The following is a 14,691-nucleotide window of genomic DNA, read 5'->3' as shown; positions in this document are numbered from 1 at the left end:
TACCATGTACATGTAGCTAGATCTCCTGCTGCCCTGATATATATATATATATATATAGGCATCATTCAATGTTTCAGCATTCAGCATCACATTTCCATTGACATTTATTTTTCATTGCAGTAACAAAGTGGACATAAATGTTTATCTTGGACCAAAAGTTGTGTTATTTTGTATTCCCTCCATGTTAGGCTAGATTTTCCATCAAAAGGAAGGCTTATCAAGTTTTCCAGACTTGAGTTCTGTAGAGGCACTGGCAAGTTGGACACTGCTCCCTAGCTTTAAATACCTCGTTTTGGAACTTGTCTCATTCTAGACGTTTCACCCCATACTGGTCAACTGTTACAGCCCCTGGTCAATATTCAATTCATTAGGCGCCGTAAATCACCACTGGTTCATTACACGTTTTTCTTGTATTTGTCACTCCATAGTGTGAGTGACCATAAGGTCAACACCATATTATATTTCAATCTCATCATGGAATGAAGTGTCAGTAACGATTGATGGAGTTGAGACCAATCGTATGAGAGGCCTGAAAACTGACTTGCAACGTCTGCAACCTGTGGGCAGTGGAAGACCATTAGCTCTTTGTCACTTCACAGCTCTGTACAATGTGGCAACGAGCTATTAGTCTTTACTGCCCACATTGCGAGGCCGCAGGTCAGTGTTGAGGTCCCAGTTGACTGCCCATTGTGATGTCACACAGCAAATGCGTCACTAGGTCAGCAGTAGTGCACTGGAGTGTGGCGAGATAGTCTGCGGTGATTAGTTCAATGAAACCTGTACACTGGAACTCTGGACATGGCTTTGATCTAATCAATACAAAACTAGGGGAGAACACAATGGCTGAGATGACCTAGTAGTCCGAAGTGATACACACATACAAGCACACGTGTACTAGTTTGGATGTGTAACTCTCTTATACACATGACTTATTTAGATGTGTAACTTTCACAGGTCCGGCTGACTATTGATTTGTTGACTTGTTAAATATGTCAGTTTGTGATTGAGTCTTTAGAGAATCATGACATTTGGTCTATGTCTGATGACGTGTCAATATATCCCAGCACATAAATGTGTAAACATTGAGGGACACTCTAATGCTACTAGAAAGTACATGTGACTGAACAAGTTTCTTGTCCTCTACACTATTAGACTGGATGGTGAGAACAGTGCATTTTGTTGTCAAGTCCAAGTGAACTAGCAGTATTACGTCATGATCAAGTAGAAGAGACTTCGACAAAGTAACACAATGATATAAAGTAACATGGCCTCTATAGAGTCTATACTGTCAAAAGACAAGAAACCTTTCTCCAATAGTCCATTAGGAACTCAGAGCGTCAATGCGTCCTCATTACGTGATCCGTTGATCGCTAGGAAGGAGTTCTCACAACAGACTGACGTGGACCGGAAGCTCTCCACCCGTGGGCCCGCACAATTACTCAATTTCTGTTCTGTAACCGCTACAGAAACGTGAAGGACTGCCACACCAACTAGCACCAACTAAATGGCCTTAATCTTGATGACGGCCACTTTGTGAAACAGTGTGATGGTCTGGGTCATCAGGCCTTCCTTTCATCCTCACTTATGTAACCAGAAGGACGCTAGGTTCTCTACACGTTGTTAGATTATCACTCCTATCTGCTTTCATTAACAGATGTTTCCATCGAAGGCCTCCGAAGGGCCTCCGAAGCACCGCATTCTGAGCTAATTTACTGCTCAGAGAAATGTGATGCTATCTCTCATTACCACCGGCACTTCTTGAGATTGGGACAAGCAGAAATAATAATAATAATAATAATAATAATTTTATTTATAAAGCGCTGTTAACAAACAAAATGTAGGCTCAAGGCGCTGTAACAACATTACAAACAAAAACACAACTGCCAAAATAACAGTTAATCTAAAAAAGTTTTAAACAAGTAGGTCTTAATGTTCTTCTTAAAAGTGGTATAGCATGTTGTCTGTCTGAGATCAATGGGGAGTGAGTTCCAAACCTTTGGTCCGTGAACTGAAAAAGCACGCAGACCGTAGCTTTTGAGGGAGAAACGTGGCACTACTAAAAGCGTTGAGTCCATTGAGCGCAGGGTTCTCTGGGGGACATATGGAGTAATCAGTTCGCTAAGGTACAAGGGCATCTCTTTGTTATATATACACTGATGACAAAGTGTGGCGACCTTGTAATCGATTCTCGCTTTCACGGGAAGCCAATGGAGCGTGCGCAAGAGCGTAGTAGCAGAATCTTGTCTAGTTTTTTTAAGGACTATTCGAGCGGCGTTGTTCTGTATACGTTGCAGCTTGGCTATTTTGTCATCAGGTATACCTGCTAGCACGGCGTTGCAGTAGTCAAGGCGGGAGAGTATGAATGCCACAGCTAGCGTTTTTGTTGACTCCATTGTTAAATATGGTCGGATCTGGCCTAATCTGCGCAGCTGCAGATAAAGACCTTTGCAGAGCTGATTTATGTGTGGGTCGAAAGATAGTGTTGAGTCGAAGAAAACTCCAAGATTCCGCACTACATGGACAAAAGGAACATGGCAGTTCGTGATAAAGAGAGAATCTGTGCTTTCAACTTTTGAGACATTGTTCCTAGTGCCAATCTTAATTATTTCTGTCTTGTCTTCGTTCATCTTGAGTTTATTTTCAACCATCCAATCGCTCACCCTTGCAACGGTACTACTGATTTTCTCTGCCAGATGCGACACCTCTGAGGGTACTGATGAATCGTATAACTGTGAGTCATCGGCAAAGAAATGGTATAAGATGCCGGTTGGCCGTATGACACCGCTGAGTGGATATGTGTACATAGTGAACAGTACTGGGCCTAGAACTGATCCTTGGGGTACTCCGTACTTCAAAAGTAAGCTTGTTGATTCCGTCCCGCTAACAACGACACTTTGGGTGCGTTCCGTCAGGTAGGATCCAAGCCACTTTAGGACGACTCCTGCTAAACCAAAAGTTGCAGAGAATCTGGCCATCATAATTTCATGGTCTAGCGTATCAAAGGCTGCGGACAAGTCCAGCATAGAAAGAATTGATATGTGGCCTTTGTCGGAATTGTGAAGTAAGTCGTTTAGTACCCTGACCACTGCTGTCTCTGTGCTACGGCACTTCCTATATGCAGATTGAAATTCTTCCAAGAGACAGTACTGTTCAAGATGAGAAAGAATTTGCACTAACACGATGCGCTCCAGAAGCTTTGACAGGAAGGGAAGATTTGAAACCGGGCGATAGTTTTTTAGACATTCCGGGTCAAGACTGGATTTCTTTAATAAGGGCCTGACAAGTGCATGCTTAAATTGCTGTGGTACAATGCCTGAAGTCAGTGAAGAGTTCACAATGTTGGTAATTGTAGGTACAAGCTCATCTAAACATTCAAGGAGCAAGGAGGTTGGAATGGGATCAAGGTCACATGACTTATTTGGCATCTTCAAAATAGTACTTTTGACATAATCTTCAGATACACGCTGAAACTCGCAAAAAGGAGTATTTTGAAAAATTGGAGAGTGGTCAAGCTGTGATGAGAGGGATGGCATGTCATTTCTAATCTGCTCAATCTTCCCAATGAAGAATCTATTGAAGGAATCAGGAAGTTCAGATAATGGGATAGATGACGGCAAACGTTCGTTATTTGCTCCCCCTAACATTTCAGCGGTGATCCTGAATAGCTCCTTTGAAGAATCAGAATTTTCGATTTTTTGTCGAATATGACTAGCTTTTGCGTCTCTAATCATACGGTTAACCTTGTTTTTTTCTCGTATGTATATTTGTCGATGTATCGTCAGACCTGTCTTTTGAAATGTACGTTCGGCACGTCGGCGAATAAGTTTGGCAGTCTTTATGTCTTCCGTCAACCAGGGTGCAGATGGCCTAACTGAGACTGTACGAGTGACAAGAGGTGCATGACTGTCCAGCAACTTTTTCAAGCAAGAATTGTAATTGCTGAGAACGTCTGTGTTGCTCTGTTGCAACAGCAAAGAGGTCACGTCCATTTTGAAGGAGGCAATATCTATGGCTTTAAGTTTACGGGAAGTCACGTTTTTCTTTGGCCTTTTTGCTTTTGATAGGCGCATTTCAAAGTTTACGAGAAAATGATCTGACAAGCCGCGGTCTGAGACATTGAGTTTGTCTACAAGCTCACTTGCATTTGTAACAATCCAGTCAAGAGTATGGCCTTTGACGTGTGTCGGAACATTTATCAGTTGGTCTAAGTTTCGATCCTTTAGCGCATTTTTCAGCGACATCGCGTATGTCTCATTTTCACTGTCAAAATGCAAGTTCACATCGCCTATGACAAATAGATCTTTTGTTGATATGTGACTGTCAAGGAGGTCTTGAAATTCTTCGATGAAAACTTTTGTTGTCAATTTATTTCTCTTGCTTGGTGGTGGGCGGTACAGGAAAATAAAAGTCAGTGTTCTACTGTGGTGGGAAAGGCGAAACTCGCACATCTCAAAGGTGGTGTACGTTGAGCTTTCAGGTCTTATTGTTACATACTTGGCTAGACTATCTCTGTACAGTATTGCTAAGCCCCCTCCGCTGCCTGTTTTTCGAGGTAGACTCTTTAAAAGAAAGCCTGGTGGCGTTAGCTCAATGGTTCTTGGCTCATCACCAACTTCTTTAAACCATGTCTCACTAAGGAAAACGATGTCGTAGCTATCATCAGTGATGGTGTCTGCAAGCTCAAGAGCTTTGTTACTGCATGACTGGGCGTTGAGGTGCATTATTTTAAGCAGACTGGAGGATATAGTCACCAGAGGCGTAGCACATTTTGAAGACACCGGAGGAGTAATATCCAGAAAGAACTAGGGGACTCTTGCAGTTTTGCTGTTTGCAATGTTTATACACGATTAATACAGTTTTGATTGTACTGTGATCAATTGGTGTGTTCAAACATGTGCGCGAACACTTCAGCCTGTCAACAAGTTGACTGTATCAATGTGCTTACCTATTCTCCTGACCTAGTCATGATAACTGTGATAAGCCTTGTGGTTCACACTTTCCTCACCTAGAATGATGTCATTATCTGGGTTTGGGGAAGGTTGTGCAGTTGTGACACAGGACACTACTCCATCAAATGATGGACTGATAGAACTATTCAAGTACGAATGACAAAATTGACTCATTTATGGAATGACAAAATTGACTCATTTATGGAATGACAAAATTGACTCATTTATGGAATGATAAAATTGACTCATTTATGGAATGACAAAATTGACTCATTTATGGAATGACAAAATTGACTCATTTATGGAATGACAAAATTGACTCATTTATGAAATGACAAAATTGACTCATTTATGGAATGACAAAATTGACTCATTTATGGAATGACAAAATTGACTCATTTATGGAATGACAAAATTGACTCATTTATGAAATGACAAAATTGACTCATTTATGAAATGACAAAATTGACTCATTTATGGAATGACAAAATTGACTCATTTATGAAATGACAAAATTGACTCATTTATGAAATGACAAAATTGACTCATTTATGGAATGACAAAATTGACTCATTTATGGAATGACAAAATTGACTCATTTATGAAATGACAAAATTGACTCATTTATGAAATGACAAAATTGACTCATTTATGGAATGACATGCCCAGCCCTTCCCACTCCATTCATTGGTTGTTTTGTTGTTGCTGACATCTTGAACGTTTCTGGTGTGTTTGTGTTTAATAGACTATGAAACTAAAAGATGCACCAAGATTGGAACAACAGGTGACCTACATTCTAAATCCTTGACAAATACATTCTAGTCTGGAATGATGTCCGTTTGTATGGCATTATAACCAAATGTTCCCATCATTCAATGTCTGTAGGTAGAACACCTGTTGATCAACTGTTTAGTGCACTACATGGACTACTAGTGTCACCACTGTAGATATTGCCTGGACTTACTTCATGGGACTTGTACTGAGTACATACTTTGTGTAGGCCAAGTGGTCCAACTGGATGAAATCTCTGCTGGTTCAAACCATTGCTTGCTCTGATCAAACCAACACTTTGATTTCATTGTTTGTGTCATATGTTGACAGAGAGGGAGAGCATTTATTTGTTTTTGGCTTGCTTGACTGACTCATGACTTCTAACTGGACACTTAGTGACCTGACGTAGAACTACTTGCCTTTTGGATTGCTGACCTAATAAGTTAGTCACTGTCTTTTGTCTATTTGGATTGCTGACCTAATAAGTTAGTCGCTGTCATTTGTCTATTAGGATCGCTGACCTAATAAGTTAGTCACTGTCATTTGTCTATTAGGATTGCTGACCTAATAAGTTAGTCACTGTCATTTGTCTATTAGGATTGCTGACCTAATAAGTTAGTCACTGTCATTTGTCTATTAGGATTGCTGACCTAATAAGTTAGTCACTGTCTCTATAGAATTTATTAATTACGACTAATTGATAAAATAATTGGTAATTTTTTATTCATGCTTTGTTAGAGCAATAAATAATAGTGCAAAGTTTCCACTAGATCTGAGAATACAAGTTATGTACCAGACCTACAGGAGTGAGCTCAATAGTCTCAGTCAAGGCCTAGGGCAGTACTGATTGGGTTGGAATCTAATTCTCTTCCTTCTTGTTTTACAGCTTTGTTTAGCATGTGTCCTCTTTACATATGTGTGTCTCTGTGTCTACATGTGTGTCTCTGTGTCTACATGTGTGTCTGTTTATATTTTTTGTCTGTATGGTATATGTTTGGGAGACTTTGCTTCTGTTTCACTAGGTCCGTCTGGTCCAGAAGAAAGACACAGGTCATGTGTATGCCATGAAGATCTTAAGGAAAGCAGACATGGTGGAGAAAGATCAGGTAAGTGCTAGAACACATTAACACTGCCCCGGAGGCATGGTGGCTGAGTGGTCAAGTGCTTGGCTTCCACACTGAAGGGTCCTGGAATCGAATCCACCTAAGTCTACCCAGCTCTAATGGGTAACTGACATTAGTTTGGGGGGGGGGGGGGTTGTTGTGCTAACCACATAACACCCTCATTGACAGTGGGCCAAAGAAACATCTGCCGCATAGATTGCAAGATCTGAAAGGACAACTTTACTTTTTTGTTTTTCATCATTCCATTCATTCTCTCTCTCTCTCTTGTATTAATTTTGATCTGTTTTCTCTGCTGATCTTTCTTCTTTCCAGATAGCCCATGTCCGTGCAGAACGTGATATTCTTGCAGAAGCTGACCACCAGTGGGTTGTGAAGATGTACTATTCCTTCCAGGACACCAGTAGCCTGTACCTGATCATGGAGTTCCTCCCTGGAGGTAAGCAGACAGCACACTGCACACATAGTCATGTCTCTAGCATTGTCAGAGTGGTTGTTATTAGATGTCTGTGTTACTTTGGTTTAGAGGCACTGAAGTGGAAAGGAGGGGGGAGGGGTGTAGTTTGCTCACACCTAAGGTCTAAATCTTAATTAACATTCTCTGCTGCCATTGTCCCACACATTGTTGTGTTTGCCATCATTGTAACACCTAGAGTTCACCTTTCATCCCAGCCACTGGATGACCTTTCAGGAAACTGAACAGATGTAACTCAATCTTTTCCAACTCAGGAGTTGCACCCCCTGATCCTGTTATGGCCTTTTCATCTTCAACATTTTGTGTGTGTGTGTTGAAAGTATTTGTTTTTTTTTTTTCAATTTCACTGTCTGAATTGTTTCTTTCACTTTAATTGTATTGTCAAGGATCCAAGTGACTAGTTTGTGAAGATGTTTTGTTGTCATTTGACCTTTATAAAATATATTTTCTTCATGTAAGCTAGAAATCTTAACTGCACCCCTCTCAAAAGTGTGCACAAACTTAAAGCATCAGCACAGAATCTGTAGATGTGACCTACATATGTTCAACATACTACCTAGAGCAGTGAACCCCATGTCTGTTTATATTCCATCTCCCCCCCCCCTCCCCATTTTCAGTACAAGTTGCACATGCCAGTCTGAAGCTAGTTCCTCTTTGTAGAGAATTGGGGACACTTGAAGAGATGAAATACATTTTACATTTAGTCTTGGGACAGTGTTGTCCACTGGTGCTTGAAGTATGTTGGTGAACAAATAAATATTGAACTGTATTCTGGTATTTGATTTCTGTCTTGAAAAACAACAAATTGTTCTCTCTATTAGCTTTACAACTAGCTCATCATTTCCTTCATGTGTACAGCAGTTCTAGATCATATGCTAGAGGCTTTAATGAACAGATGTAGATGTGTAATGGAGTGCTGACTAATTCAGTCCATCTCTACACCATCTGGCCAAGTCATGAACATTACTTGGGTTCAAATTTACATGCAGTGGGCCCTAGTCATGTTAGTCCTACCTGCATTTGAACTAGTCAGCCCAAGGGTAAATAACTCTGTGGGGCCTGACTATCAATCAAATGGGGTGCAGTTCTGTAGGGAGACCTCTGTAGTGTGCTAGATCTAGCTGGGGGAAGGTATTAGGGCTGTGTTGACTTATTTCACACCAGTCTTTATGGGAGAGGGGGAAACACAAATTATTGAACTGACTTTTATTAATACAGTGTATTAACTCCAAAGTGAAATGTTCCCATTGAACTGGCTTTTATTAATACAGTGTATTAACTCCAAAGTGAAATGTTCCCATTGAACTGGCTAATGTGTTCATATTGAGCAACAAATACTCCTTTAGGTTTGCAACTTTCCCCATTATTTAGTAAGTAGCTTGATTTATGGGTGTCATGTGGCCAGCACAACCACCAACCGCCTTTACTTTCCCCAACTACAAGTGGATAACTAAATAAAAGTGTATTAAGAGCTAGGGTACTACAGTACATCATAGAATTCCTGATTTTCTACAATTCCAAAAGACATGAGCTCATCTCTGTTGTCAATAAGTCATGTGTCAAAGCATTTCTGGTTTTCATGTACCTTTAAGCTGTTAAATAGCTAGGAATCAAACTAGATTCTAAGTTGTATGTTTTACCATATTGCCATCATAATGTTGACATTATTTATGCAACAATATTTCAAAAGTCTACTACATTTATATAGACCACCATGTTTCATAAGACTACTACATTTATATAGACTACCATGTTTTATAAGACTACTACATTTATATAGACCACCATGTTTCATAAGACTACTACATTTATATAGACCACCATGTTTCATAAGACTACTACATTTATATAGACCACCATGTTTTATAAGACTACTACATTTATATAGACTACCATGTTTTATAAGACTACTACATTTATATAGACTACCATGTTTTATAAGACTACTACATTTATATAGACTACCATGTTTTATAAGACTACTACATTTATATAGACTACCATGTTTTATAAGACTACTACATTTATATAGACTACCATGTTTTATAAGACTACTACATTTATATAGACTACCATGTTTCATAAGACTACTACATTTATATAGACTACCATGTTTTATAAGACTACTACATTTATATAGACTACCATGTTTTATAAGACTACTACATTTATATAGACTATCATGTTTTATAAGACTACTACATTTATATAGACTACCATGTTTTATAAGACTACTACATTTATATAGACTACCATGTTTCATAAGACTACTACATTTATATAGACTACCATGTTTTATAAGACTACTACATTTATATAGACTACCATGTTTTATAAGACTACTACATTTATATAGACTACCATGTTTTATAAGACTACTACATTTATATAGACTACCATGTTTTATAAGACTACTACATTTATATAGACTACCATGTTTTATAAGACTACATTTATTAAAAGCACCCAATTTGCATATGTTAAATGCTTTTTAAAGTTTCACGTTGAGAAGTATCATTGTGTTCTCAGGTGACATGATGACACTGCTGATGAAGAAAGACACCCTGACAGAAGAACAAACCCAGTTCTATGTAGCAGAGACAGTTCTAGCCATAGACTCTATACACAAGCTGGGATTTATTCACAGAGATATTAAGCCAGACAATCTTTTGTTAGATAACAAGGTTAGTCTCACCTTAAACTTGAATCTTTTGTTAGATAACTTGGTCAGAATCTTCCAGAATGACCAAGATTATTTTTAATTTATTATCTTAACACTTTGTTACTCTGGTTCATTTGTGAACGAATATTTAAAGTACGCAAGTTGTATTTGTAGGCTTTGCCCATCTGAAGAAAACTTGCTTGAAATGTTTTGTTTGTATTTTCCATACCAGAAAGCAATCCAAAGTGACTTAATAACACAAATTGTCTTCTCATCCTTGTATGAGGGCAACCCATGAACCTCTTATTGGAAGTTCATTTTCATTGTAAATAATGCAAGACTTAACAAAGCTATCAACTAGACATTTAGTCATTCATGAAAGTACATCCTTAAACCCAATGTACTTGTTCTCATAAGAGAGAACACTTCAACTTTTCTTTGCTCACTTGTCATGTTTGAAACTAGTATAGGAACAATTTGAAAGGCCTGGGTGGTGTTGACAAAGATAAAGATGGTTAGATTAGTCTACCCTAGAGGTATGTGTACACAGATTGATTGTTGCTCTAGAACTTGGCTTTGTTCTCACAGGGTCACATCAAGTTGTCAGACTTTGGTTTATGTACGGGGATGAAAAAGTCTCACCGAACAGATTTTTACAAAGATTTGACCTCACACTCTGGGAGAACTTCAAACTTTGGGAAAGATTTAGCAAGTAAGTTCTCTAGAACCTTTAACCAGTTCATCTTTCATCACATTAATAGTAGTAAAAATGTCTTGTTTTATCTTGAGTGGTATCAGAAATCTACTGATGCCATTTGAAGACTCCTAGTATAGCACTGACCTCTGAAGATGCTTATACAGTACAAGTTGTTGGATACAAATGTGTGTGTGTGATGTAGTCACTACATTGAATACTACAGATCCTGATCCTAATGTATTCAGGCTTTGATCTCTACTGTTGTAGGCTAGGTTATATAACAATAATAGAGCACTGGGCTTTGTCTAAATAATAATAGAATAATAATAAAAATATTCAAGGATTGCTTTCAACTTTGTTTTCCTTTCAACAGATGGAAATCCTATGGACTCTAAAAGAAAAGCAGAAAGCTGGAAAAGAAATCGCAGAGCATTGGTGAGAAGTGCTGTGCTCATTTGTTAGTTTAAAACTAATGCACAAATAGCTGCTTGTGGGTTGGTGTCCATTGATATTTGTCACCTTGACTATTCAAAGAGTCTGGATGTGGCTGCTTTGGCCTATTTGTCCCTGATCTACTATTTTCTTATCATGGTTGTTGTTTTTTTTGGATACCGTATAGGAGCTAGAGCCATTAAATATGTCTGGACTTGTTCTGACCTACTAAAGAAATGTACCATTAGATTTGGTCTGCCTTCTAGTCATGAGATATAAGCTATGATGTAATGGAGCCTGGGGAGGCGCAGTGACTGAATGGTAAAGTGCTTGGCTTCTGAACTGAGGGATCCCAGGTTTAAATCCTGGTGAAGACCGGGATTTTTAATTTTGGGATTTTGAGGGTGCCTATGAGTCCAGCCAGTTCTGATGGGTACATGACATTTATTGGGGAAAAGTGAAGGTGGTATGTCATTGTGCTGACCACATGACACACTAATTAACCATGAGAACTTTATCAACTGCCCTTTAGACCACAAGCCTCAGGTCTAGAGAACTATACAGCTATCATGTAAAACTGGGCTTGTTGGTTCATGACTGGTTTCTGGTGCTATTATATAACTGACTAGTCTCATGAAACATACACGTTTCCTATCAGACTAGATAACTATTTTACTGTTCACTTGTTGCTCCAATAGAAAATTAAGCATCATATATACAAATACCATTTTGTCTTGACATTAATGTACATGAGAGACTCAAGTAAGTGCTACCATAAATAGTTTATCTAGCTACATTATAGACACGAGTGCTACTATCTTTAGATACCTATGAACATAGACACTTGAGTGCTTTAACTTAAAACTATGCATAAGATTGTTCATCTTGTGCTAAAGAAATATTTAGTTTGAATTGAGTAACTTATTTCCCCCCAAACTTTCATAAAAAGGGAAATTGTATGAAGCTGTTTTGAATTTGCCTCATTAAAATTAAGCTTTATCTTGTGCATATATTTATTATATATTTATAGTTAAGGAATAAGAATTTGAAGAATACATCTCATAACACTATAGACATCAATCATCTCTATATACAAAATTTATTCATCTAATTTGGACTTTGTTACTAATAGTGTGTGTAAGAATATACTATCATTAGTCTTCATACATTTACAGATCTTTGAAAGAGGAGTTTTGCTTAGTCATCTTAGATGTGTGATGGGGTGGGGGAGTTACAGTGGGGAAAAAAGGAGATTGCCTATGACATCTTTACATTTACTTACTAAGTAACTATAATGTCTCTTAATAGTCTCTTCTTAATCTATTCTCCAAAATATACCCCATGTATGTTATAGTTAGAGATGATTGCTTATTGCTTTGTATATGGTCTAGGCCTACTCCACGGTCGGGACACCAGACTATATAGCACCAGAGGTTTTCATGCAGAATGGCTACTCTAGTTCCTGTGATTGGTGGTCGCTGGGTGTTATCATGTATGAGATGCTCATAGGTCAGTGATACTTTAGTAGAACAATATTTGGTGGTGAAGCTAACAATAGTTTCAAGTCCTTTTTCTTGAGAAATTTCATAAGTCTTACGTGTTTTAATTTATTTTCAATATATACATATATATATTTTAATTTTTGAAAAGGGTGGTTTAAATACATGTTAAAGTAATGAGAAAAATTTGTTGCTAAATGATTCCTGCCAAAAGCTTATAAACTATACTATAAAAATTTAGTACCCATTTCAGACCTTGTGATCTATGGGTAAGATGATGTAAAAGTCATCTGTTTCTGTGACCAGCACAATGTCCAACTGCCTTTCCCCAATTCATGTCAGGTACCCATTAGAATTTGTTGGACTCTGAGACATCAAAAAAAAAATCCTGAAATTTAAATTCCTTGTTTTTGCCGAGATTTGAACAGAAGACCACTCAGTACAGAAGCCAAACTGTTTTACCACTCAGCCACCCCATTCCCCAAACTATACTCTAATATTTGTAAGAAAGAAATCCTTTAAGCATCAAAGTTTCCTCCAATCAGTATTCTGTTTATGTAAAACTATAATTTAGCAAATGATTGATATTTAGCAAAGTTCAGAATCATCTCATATAAATATAAAATTAAATTATCATAAATATTTTATAGAACATTTCCATTAATAAACTTATCTTAAAGGGGGAAAAAAAAAGCTACTTTTTGTTAATTTTGAACCCTTTCCTTACAGATACCTTTCTATGTGGTTTTTTTTTGTTGTGTAACATTACTTTGAGCATTGTGAAAGTACTGAATGATGCATTATCATTAAATTCTTGTGGAGTTGTTTTTTTGTCCAACTCATTAAGTTGGAACCTGTATAAACTCGTTCAAAATGGTGATCATATTCACATTTTGTTATTCAGTAAACTGTCTTCTGTTACGTCAGTTGTGTACTTTTTTTTTCTTCCATTCCTGACTATAGGCTACCCTCCATTTTGCTCTGAGAATCCTCAAGAGACCTATAGAAAAGTCATGAACTGGCGAGAAACTCTGATATTCCCTCCAGAAATGCCAATTTCCAATGAAGCCAGAGATCTCATTAAAAGGTTTGTTTCAGAATAAATCATATGTTGGACAGTTTAGCTTTTGATTAAAACATTTAATTAATATTTATAGAAAAGAAAAAAGCTGTGAATTTGTTCAGTCTGTCACACATCTTGAAAGCTCATACTATAAAAATCTCTCACTCTCAGTGGCTACCTCCCCCACTCTTAGTGGCTACCGTGATCAACTCTCACATACCTTATAAGAACAGCAAACAATAAAGATCGAGACACTGTCTCTGTCCTACAGAGCTGAAATATTGTTATTTCTATATGAAATATGTTCTTCTGTCTCCTAAACTCTACTCTTGAACAAATAGATTGCATCCATTTAGTTAATATTTTGAAGCTTTTTGCTTGGACTAAAGGTCCAGCCTATAACTTAAAATCTTAAGAGCTAAAATAAAAACACATGTACAAAGTTTGTCACAATGTTTTATTAGTGAACAAACATTTTTATAAGTCATTAATTGATCTGTTTCCAACATTGAAATTGTCATACTTCCCAGGTTTTGTTGTGACCCAGACCACAGGATAGGAAATAACTCAGTTGAGGAAATCAAGTCTCATCCATTTTTTAGGGGAGTTGATTGGGAACATATCAGGTAATTCCTGCATCATTGTCCTTTCTTTGACTTGTATGTTGTAGTTCTGTAGACATTCAGATACAACAGGGATGCCCAAACTATGACCGGCAGCCAAATCTGGCCCACAGTGTGGTTCCATCCAGCCCACCAAAACATCAGCACATAGTGTAGAAAAAATGTTTAAAATATCAATAAAAAAGGTTTAAAACTGTATTTTCCCTACATTAGGACTTTCACTTTTTCTTTGGATTTTATTCTGATCTATTGTTTTGTAGTATTCTTAAAAGAAAACATTTTTTTTATGACAAGAGTTGATTATTGTTTGAGGTTCTTGGACCATTCAACTGCTGTCTTGATATAGCCATGTCCTTGAAATCTTGTGTGTAACACAGGGCATTGTTTCTGCTGCATTTT

General features: G+C 37.7%; 1 protein-coding gene across 4 annotated transcripts in view; it reads left to right on the top strand.

Annotated features, from left to right (window-relative positions):
- LOC106069518 (serine/threonine-protein kinase 38-like) overlaps window positions 1-14,691 on the top strand; it is a 234,674-nt gene that overhangs the window by 210,416 nt on the left and 9,567 nt on the right. For all 4 annotated transcript variants that reach the window (XM_056043625.1, XM_056043624.1, XM_056043621.1 and 1 more), the window contains 8 exons: window positions 6,743-6,826; window positions 7,157-7,280; window positions 9,846-10,000; window positions 10,567-10,690; window positions 11,049-11,110; window positions 12,499-12,616; window positions 13,570-13,693; window positions 14,200-14,295. In XM_056043625.1, coding sequence (XP_055899600.1) covers window positions 6,743-6,826; window positions 7,157-7,280; window positions 9,846-10,000; window positions 10,567-10,690; window positions 11,049-11,110; window positions 12,499-12,616; window positions 13,570-13,693; window positions 14,200-14,295 — 887 coding nt within the window. The remainder of the gene's footprint in view (window positions 1-6,742; window positions 6,827-7,156; window positions 7,281-9,845; window positions 10,001-10,566; window positions 10,691-11,048; window positions 11,111-12,498; window positions 12,617-13,569; window positions 13,694-14,199; window positions 14,296-14,691) is intronic.

Source organism: Biomphalaria glabrata, chromosome 10, assembly GCF_947242115.1.
Source record: "Biomphalaria glabrata chromosome 10, xgBioGlab47.1, whole genome shotgun sequence".
Lineage (NCBI taxonomy): Eukaryota > Metazoa > Mollusca > Gastropoda > Planorbidae > Biomphalaria > Biomphalaria glabrata.
Note: the sequence above shows the minus strand (reverse complement) of the source record. Positions and strands in the feature narration are given on the sequence as shown.